The sequence below is a fragment of the Mirounga angustirostris genome, unplaced genomic scaffold (genome assembly GCF_029215605.1).
Source record: "Mirounga angustirostris isolate CCGP_5_RB_7025 unplaced genomic scaffold, mMirAng1.0.hap1 SCAF_17, whole genome shotgun sequence".
Lineage (NCBI taxonomy): Eukaryota > Metazoa > Chordata > Mammalia > Carnivora > Phocidae > Mirounga > Mirounga angustirostris.
Genome location: NW_026991725.1, coordinates 26515048 through 26524112, shown reverse-complemented (window position 1 = coordinate 26524112; position 9065 = coordinate 26515048). Strand labels below are relative to the sequence as shown.

The 9065-nt window shown below is 53.9% G+C and overlaps 1 protein-coding gene across 2 annotated transcripts; it reads left to right on the top strand.

The window, feature by feature from the left end:
* Positions 1 to 451: 451 nt before the first annotated feature.
* Positions 452 to 4650, top strand: KRT14 (keratin 14). Of its 2 annotated transcripts, XM_054511166.2 has the most exons (8): positions 452 to 1042; positions 2223 to 2305; positions 2847 to 3003; positions 3156 to 3317; positions 3402 to 3527; positions 3620 to 3840; positions 3940 to 3986; positions 4553 to 4650. In XM_054511166.2, the coding sequence occupies exons 1-8, from the start codon at positions 512 to 514 to the stop codon at positions 4648 to 4650; spliced, it is 1425 nt and encodes a 474-aa protein (XP_054367141.2). In that variant the 5' UTR covers positions 452 to 511. The 2 variants fall into 2 exon arrangements, with proteins under 2 accessions (XP_054367141.2, XP_064439758.1); XM_064583688.1 differs by lacking the exon at positions 3940 to 3986 and having other exon boundaries at positions 4524 to 4650.
* The last annotated feature ends 4415 nt before the right edge of the window (positions 4651 to 9065 follow it).

The window sequence follows — 9065 nt, the reverse complement described above, 5'->3', positions numbered from 1 at the left end:
TGTGCCTCACGTAACCTTGCCAGGATGGCCCTTCTCCAGCCAGGTACCCCCTGGGGTGATGGGCTTCCTCTTGGTGGATGTCAGAGGCCCACCTGGTTAATGGGAGACTCACAGGTCACCACGTTTATGGTGCAGAGGCCCTCTTCCCTGCCACCTGGCCGAGCTCCTGAGGGCCTCGGCTCCCAAGGCCAGATGTGAAAGTGTAGCCTGCAGGCCCACACCTCCTGTGTGAATCACGCCTGGCGGGACAAGAAACCAAAAACACCCCAAACAATGAGTTTCCAGTAAAATATGACAGACGTGATGAGGCGGGGGAGGGGAGGGATCTGACTGGGAATTGGCACTGGCCTGTGGGTGATGAAAGCCAAGGGGAATGGAAAATGCCAGTCCCGCCCCCTACTCAGGAGTATAAAGCACCCACATCCTATTCCAACTTACCTGAGCACCTTTCTCTCCTCTGCTGACTCACTCGCTCGCTCGCTCGCTCACTCACTCACCTCCCTCCTCTACCATGACCACCTGCAGCCGCCAGTTCACCTCCTCCAGCTCCATGAAGGGCTCCTGCATCGGCGGTGGCTCCAGCCGCATGTCCTCTGTCCTGGCCGGAGGGTCCTGCCGGGCCCCCAGCGCCTACGGGGGCCTGTCGGTCTCCACCTCCCGCTACTCCTCCGGGGGGGCCTGCGGCCTGGGGGGCGGCTATGGCGGCGGCTTCAGCAGCAGCAGCAGCTTCGGGGGGGGCCTGGGTAGCGGCTTTGGTGGAGGATACGGTGGTGGCCTCGGGGCTGGCTTTGGTGGCGGCCTTGGAGGTGGCTTCGGCGGGGGCTTCGGCGGTGGCGATGGCAGCCTCCTCTCTGGCAGCGAGAAGGTGACCATGCAGAACCTCAACGACCGCCTGGCCTCCTACCTGGACAAGGTGCGCGCCCTGGAGGAGGCTAACACCGACCTGGAGGTGAAGATCCGCGACTGGTACCAGAGGCAGCGGCCGACTGAGACCAAGGACTACAGCCCCTACTTCAAGACTATTGAGGAGCTGCGGAACAAGGTGTGTGGATTGCGCAGCAGGACTTGCCATCCCAGCGACCTCACTCTGGAGCAATAGATGCCTCAGGCTGCTGAAATCTTTAGATTCCAAGACAGGGCAGGCTCCAACCCCAGATCCCTTCTTCTGGCTCCAGACACCTCCGGCAGAGCGGGTCCATGTCTCTCTGGCCTAGCTCAGGTCCAGACTCCAGGCCATGTGAGACTGGGGATTCCTACCCTTACATTTTATAGAGGAAGAAGACAAAGCTTTGAGAGGTGCTGGGACCTGCTCAAGGCCACCCAACAAATCAATGGCAGGGCTGAGTCTAGAACCCTTGTGCCCACTTGCTAGTACAGGAGGCAGCTGCCTGTTGCCCAGCACAGGGGAGGAGCGAGGCTGTAACGGGACCGGGCTAGACACCCAAACCACTCATTAGCTCATTAGTCTGGGCTGTGGCGGCTGCCGCCCATGAGCCCTGGCACTGGCCCCTCCCCACAGCCGGGGTGGGGGGGCACACAAAAACCCCACAGAGACAATCAGTGGTGACCCACCTTACATGCCCTGCACAGGAGGGAGCCTGGGGGACTTGTGTCACCTGATTCCAGCCCCACCCCTACCCCCTGCTCCAACCTCACCCTGGGAGCCCTCTCCACTGATCCTGCTTCTTGGTGTCTGGCTCGATGCCTTGTGTGGATTAGGTAAATTAGATGATGAGGGAGGGAACTCCATCCAATCCAGGGTTCAATCTTTGCTCTTGTTCTTCTGCCTCTTCTTTTCTCATCCCCTGTGCTAGCTGGGGAAAGCCCCACCTGAGGTCCCATGCTCTTGCAGGCTTGAAAAGGAATGTTGAAGACTGGCAGGGCTGGCTGATGCAGAAAGAGGAGAATCCTTAGGTCACTCCTTTCCTCCGTAGAAATTGAGGCCCTGCAATCCATTAGTGGTAGAACCAGGACCACAACTCAAGGGCTTTTGGTTCCGAGGCCAGGGCTGTTTCTGTCCATTCTTCTGATCAGGAGTCAGCAAAGTCCTGGGTCAAAGCCGGACCACTGCGGCTTATCCTTAGGCTGCTGTGGCAAAGGCTTTGGGAGAAGGGGAGACTCAGGTGAGAGCAGGAAAGCAAAGGCCTGATGTATGCAGGCTTCAGTGACGTCTGGCTAGTGATGGCCGTTTGACCAACGACCTCTGTCCTCTCCACCTGTAGATCCTCACGGCCACTGTGGACAATGCTAATGTCCTCCTGCAGATTGACAATGCCCGCCTGGCTGCTGACGACTTCCGTACCAAGTAAGTTTGCAGTGGTGGCTTAGGATGTGCAATTTCCCCAGGGTGGTCCCTAAACAAAGCGGACAAGTTGCCAGGATGGCCACGTGAAAACCCCTTGGGGTGTTTGTAAAAATACAAGATTCTTGGGCCCTACCCTTGGAGTTCTCATTCAGTTATTTTTAACAGACTACCTGAGTGATTCTGATCCACAGCCAGGTTTGGGTGCCATTGCTTTAGGGAGAGGTGTTCCTTACTTCCCCACCTGCTCTTGAAGTGCAGGAGGCAGTCACATTTGGAGGCCTGCGTGCTATTGGTTGTGAGGCCAGAAGCATCTCCCCTCCCTGAATTCTACAGAATGATGAACGGCCTTACTCCCTGCCCCCATGAATGTTCAGATCTGAGCCATCAATGGGTGCTGTGTCCAACCATGCCATTTTCAAGACTGACTCCCTAAACCACCCACAGGGTGCCGGCTATGGGAAGAAGCTGCAGGGGGCAAAGAACAAAGCCTTCAGTGTGGCCAGGATGGGTGTCTCATTCCTTTTCTCTCGGGTCATTCCAGGTACGAGACGGAGCTGAACCTGCGCATGAGTGTGGAGGCCGACACCAACGGCCTGCGCCGGGTGCTGGACGAGCTGACCCTGTCCAGAGCTGATCTGGAGATGCAGATCGAGAGCCTGAAGGAAGAGCTGGCCTACCTGAGGAAGAACCACGAGGAGGTGAGGGCCAGCTTAGAAGATGAGCTGGGAGGGAAGGGATGGAATTGAGATGGGGGAGGGCAATGCTCAGGCCAGGAACACCTCTGACTGGGGAACCCCAACTGGCTGCCAGAGTGAGGCTCCTGACTGTGGACTGTGCTTTGGTTGTGCAGGAGATGAACGCTCTAAGAGGCCAGGTGGGCGGAGATGTCAACGTGGAGATGGATGCTGCCCCCGGTGTGGACCTGAGCCGCATCCTGAATGAGATGCGCGACCAGTACGAGAAGATGGCGGAGAAGAACCGCAAGGATGCCGAAGACTGGTTCTTCAGCAAGGTGGGTGTCATCCTGGGTGGAAGGGACCCAGGAGACCCGCTTTCTAGGAACTTCTAGTGTGAATGATTTTTTTCTTTTCTGCAGACAGAGGAGCTGAACCGTGAGGTGGCCACCAACAGTGAACTGGTGCAGAGTGGCAAGAGCGAGATCTCCGAGCTCCGGCGCTCTGTGCAGAACCTAGAGATCGAGCTGCAGTCCCAGCTCAGCATGGTAGGGGAGCTGCCAGGCGTGGATTGGACTCAGGACTAGGAGGAAAGGGAGTGACTACCCTCATTGATCCCTGATCTTTCCCTCCCTCACAGAAAGCATCCTTGGAGAGCAGCCTGGAGGAGACCAAAGGCCGCTATTGCATGCAGCTGGCCCAGATCCAGGACCTGATTGGCAACGTGGAGGAGCAGCTGTCCCAGCTGCGCTGCGAGATGGAGCAGCAGAACCACGAATACAATATCCTGCTGGACGTGAAGACACGGCTGGAGCAGGAGATCGCCACCTACCGCCGCCTGCTGGAGGGCGAGGATGCCCAGTGAGTGCCCAGCACCCCCATCCCAGTCCTGCCCCCCCACAATTATTCACCTGCTCTACTCCATGTGTCTAATGATCTTGCCCTTTTCTGTCTTCATAGCCTCTCCTCCTCCCAGTTCTCCTCTGGCTCTCAGTCCTCCAGAGATGGTAAGACCTTCCTCCTCCTCAAGCCTGGACTCATCACCACTTCCTGTCTCCCAGCAGGTCTAGGGAGTTGGCTTTTTGAGGGGTTGAGCTAGAGTTTTCTCACCCAGGATCCCTTATAAATCTCCTTGGGTAGAAGAAGGCATTTTCTAAATCTTCCTTAGAGTTAGGAGCTAGTGGCCTCCACTTTTTACTTCTGTCACATGGTGTCTGTGGCAGACCCCACGGTTCTGGTGGTCAGCACCAAGGACAGGCCCCCCCCCATGTGACTCTTCCTGCCGAGACCAGTTCACTTGGGTTGATCTGGACTGAACCAGCCCGGTTTGAGTTCTTAGGAACCTCCAGTCTGAGGACACAGACTCTGCTCCTGACCTTAGGGAGCTCTAGTCTGAAAAAAATGTGTTGATGGTATCAGTGCTGGGATAAGAGCTGTGAGCGAAGTGATAATCAGGGCGGAGGGCAGCAGGGAGATAGTCCATTTAAGTCCCATCAACTTCCTGGTCTCCCTGCTCCTGATTTCTCCATTGCCTGTCCACTGCTTGTAACACCCTCTGTCCCCTCTTCCCCAGTGACCTCCTCCAGTCGCCAGATCCGCACCAAGGTCATGGATGTGCACGATGGCAAGGTGGTGTCCACTCATGAGCAGGTTCTTCGCACCAAGAACTGAGGCTGCTCAGCATTGCTCAGGCCTAGAAGGCCCCCCCATGTGGACACAGATCTCGCTGGGGGATACCCCTCTTGCCCCCCAAGCACTTCACACTTGAGTCCTGCCTTACCCTTGCCCCTTCCTGGCAATCAATAAAGCTTCATTATTTGAGTTGCACAACTCCCGCCTCTGCCTGGTCATTGTCAGGAGCGGAGGTGGGGAGAAAGCGGGGGAAGCATCTCTTTGGAGCTTATAGCATCTGGCTGTGGCCTCTGGGACTGGGAGAAAGGGCCTGAGGGTGAACTAAGCTCAGGTCCCGGGATGGCTTTCACCATCTCGAAAGATACAGATAGAAGTGTGTCCTAGGTCATTTGTGGTGTCTCCTATCATGGAGAAACGTTCATTCACTCACTCCTCATTCGTTTACTCACTTATTCATTAGTTTGTTTATTCATATACCAATACTACTGAATGCCTTTTGTGTGCCAGGCACAGTGGCAGGTTAAAGATTTTTTTTTTTTTTAACAATTTTGTCATGAGGGATTTCTTTGAGAATATATTGAAAGCTATAGATCTTCTCTCATCCCCCAGCCCAATAAGCACACACACATTTGCACATAACTCATGAGGTTCATGGGTCCCCTAAAGCTTATCAGTGGAGGTCCACAAACCCAGTAAGAACTCATGCTTTACTGAGAAGTTGTCTCCCTCCATTCCACCTGCTCTTGCCTCTAGAGCTGGGACTGAACCTGCCTGCTCTCAGCTGACATAGCACAGGTTGATTATCACCTCCAAGCCTCAGTTTCCATGTCAGTAAAGTGGGTACAATGACACTACCTACCTCATGGGATTTTTGTGAGGATTTGCTGGAAGAATGCATGAAGGCCACTAGCACAGGGCCTGGCACTGTGCAAGCTCAGGGTACGACTGTGAGCAATACTGGGTGAGCTACCTCTCATATGTGGTGATTCTCCATCTATGATGAGGGCAGTTTTAGAGGCTTTGGGAACAAATTGACTGGATTCTAACCCTGGCTCTATTCTGTATTAGCTCTGTGATCTCGGAGAGTCTCAGTTTCCCCACTTACCTAGTAAGCATGGTGAACTCAGCTTCTTAGAGTTAATATGGGAATCCAGTAAGTGAATGCACATTAAGAACCAGGTTGTAGGTTGTAGGAGATCTTCCTGGTGGAAAAGTGTCTTTTTCTTTCTGTAGGGGGCTCAAAAGGAGGAGGAAGGGGAGGATCTCACCTGTGTGTGTAGTGAAGATTCCAGAGGTGGGTAGGGCTCATCGCCCGAAGGTAGGAAAGAGTTGACTAGTCACTGTGTCAGTTTCTGTGAACTCAGCTTCTTAGAGTTAATATGGGAATCCAGTAAGTGAATGCACATTAAGAACCAGGTTGTAGGTTGTAGGAGATCTTCCTGGTGGAAAAGTGTCTTTTTCTTTCTGTAGGGGGCTCAAAAGGAGGAGGAAGGGGAGGATCTCACCTGTGCGTGTAGTGAAGATTCCAGAGGTGGGTAGGGCTCATCGCCTGGAGGTAGGAAAGAGTTGACTAGTCACTGTGTCAATTTCAAGAGCTTATTCATTTGGCTGTGTGAATGAAACTTCTAGGGACTGGGGTTAAAGAAAGACTTAGTTCTTGAAAGCAAGGGATCTAAAAGCCTAGGCTTTGGAATTAGACATTCTGGGTTGGAGTCCTGGCTCCCACACTGACTAGCCTGGAAGAATTTGGAAATTTTACAAAATAGGGAATGAAAACCCTTACCACATAAGGCCAGTGGTAGATTGGATGATCTCATACAGGCAAAGAGTTTAGCATTGTGGTTGGCACCTAGTTGGTGCTCTATAAATGGTAGAGTAAGAGGGTGAGTTATTAGGAATTGGAATGAAGGGATGTTGGTTTCTCTTCGCCTCATCTTCACCCCAGGGAAGAGAGGCCTGCTTTGTGTTCCTGAAACTCTGGGATGTCTTTTTACCTGAGTTTTGGCATTAAGAAGGGTTTATCTGGGGTGATGTCTGGGGGAGGGTGCTCCATTCTGGAGATGAATGATTAATTTCAGAGGTATGAGGGGATAACTCAGAGAGGAGGGCATTTGAAGGAGTTTCCTTGGAAGCTCCTGGGAAGGATGGTTTTGTGGCCCTAAGAGTGATAGGACCCACATGATATCCCTAAGGATGCTGGACCGTAGGGACTAGTGTTCTCAGCTGGGCAATGAACTCATGCGTGGCAGGAATCTGAGGAGTGGCTCACATTTGGGAGGCCACATGGACCTGGACAAAGAGCCAAACCTATTAGCAGTCACCCATGAGGACTGAAGCCTAGAATGTTCCAGACTTTGTAAGGATTCCCAGACATCACTCTGCTGTGGAGGTGGTGGGAGATTAAAGCTTCTACCTCCAAAAGAGATCTGCTTGGAGGAATATAGAATGTGAGATATTTTAGACTTGCGTGTGGTGTGGTGAGCTTCCCCTCCTCTTGACTGGCTGCCATTACTGTTTGGAGGGAATGTAGGGGGAGTGGGCTTGCTTCATGGTAAGGATGGCGGTTGGAGGTCACCTGGCTGAAAACAGGTTCAGTAGTGGGGGGTGGGGGAGGGAAGGAACTTAAACAGTGGGCCTTGAGGGGCTTCCACCTTGTCTGGGCCCCAGAGGAAAAGAACAGGCAGAGCTGCCATACCAGAGTCCCACTTGGAGTCCACCCCTCTCTGGGGTCCCCTACCACCATACTCCCCTGGGAAGAGCGGAGTCAACACTTTGGGTCCTGCTGCTGACCAGTGCTCTTGTTCACAAGGCCTGGCACCACAAGAACCCACCTAAAGACCCGGGCCAGACTCTCTGACCATGGCAAGACTGCCTCCCCCACCGCCACCCCAGATCTGAATGATAGGAAACCAGGAAAGTGACTCCACAGCACAGTCTAGCGGAGGCAGAAGGAATTGCCTCTCGGAGGCCTGGGGCAGGTCACAGGGCCTCTCTGGCTCCTTTCCGGCCTATGCATTTTGGTAGGATTGATCCTCTCTCCCCGCCCTCTCAGAGCATAGAAGGGCAGCGCCTGAGGAGTGTGGGAGACGGCTCCTCCAACCTTGTCAACTTAGGGGGACGGCGGCCTTTTCTGGGTCATACAGACTGAAAGTGGACCAGGTGCTCAGGCCTCTGGTCCTGGACCAGGCTTGTGCTTCCTTCCTGCTGGGTTCTCTCTCAGGGATGGGACGAGGCTGAGAGCCCCACGGGACCAGTATGAATTTTTTCCTAGCTGACTCTAGGGTTTTTGTCTTATGGATGGGCCTGCCTTGAAATACTGGGTCCTCTTTAGTTTTGGGGGCCCTTTTTATTGTGAGAGGAACTCAACTGTGTCCGGGGAACTTGATGGGCCCGAGCGGCATATAGTCCTGTGGTTACCTGATCTGGTGAAAGGCTCTTCCTCAAGGCCACAGATGACCTGGTTTGGGTAATGTAGCCAAACCAGGTCATACAGCCGAGCGTCAGAGGGGGCAGCCCTAAGGACGCCTGAGGCCCAGGAGGCCGGAGGTCCTGATGTCCTGGCCTGGCCCACCTCATTGAGCTTGGATGCTGCCACAGAGGGGACAAGGGGATGCTAGGGACTTCCCAGGCAAGGGCCTCGCCTCGGGCAGACAGGACATGCACCAGCAGTTCCTCCTTTGCCTTTTGCTGGGCCAGCACTTTCCTGCTGGGGCTTCCCTGTGTGGCACCATCAGCTGTAGGGCCAGGCCTGGGCCCTACATCTCCAGAGGGAGATGAGAGTGAAGGCCTTGGGCTAGGACTAGGCAGTGAGGACCATTCATTCGTTCATTCGTTCACTCACTCACACATATTTGTTGAAATTTGCTCTTTCATGTGTGGAGGAATATGGGGGTACATTGAGACAGACTGAAAGAAGGAGAGCGGCAAAGTGAGGAGGAAGGCAGAGGGGACCCCAGAAGGTGTGTGAGGCTGGGGGTGGAGAGAGGGAGCCTGGAGCCTTGTGCCCATCTTAGCTCCTTCTCACTGCAGGACAAGCCCTGTTCTACCTTCTGTTCATTTAGCTCCTAGGCTGTGGCCAAGACACTTAACCTCTCTAAGCCTCAATTTAGTCAGTGGTAAAATGATCTAAGAATTGGTATGTACCTCATTAAACAATTGTGATGATTAAATACAACAGGGCAGGCAAAGCAATGGGGGTCTTGTCTGGAGCCCTGGAGGTTCCTTGATGGAAGAAATTATGGTCCTCCAACCTTTGTGTGCCCTCCTCCCCAGCCCCCACTGAACACAGGTCCTTGATCTTACTAGGGGCTCAACAGACCAGAGGGGTAGACTGATAACAAAAGAGATGGCTGAGACCCAAGTTGTCCACAGGGTTCCAGGGGAAGTTAGCGGGGAGGCACAATGCCACCGACAGGAAAATGTCTCACTAGGTGCTGGACCCACACAAGTAGCTT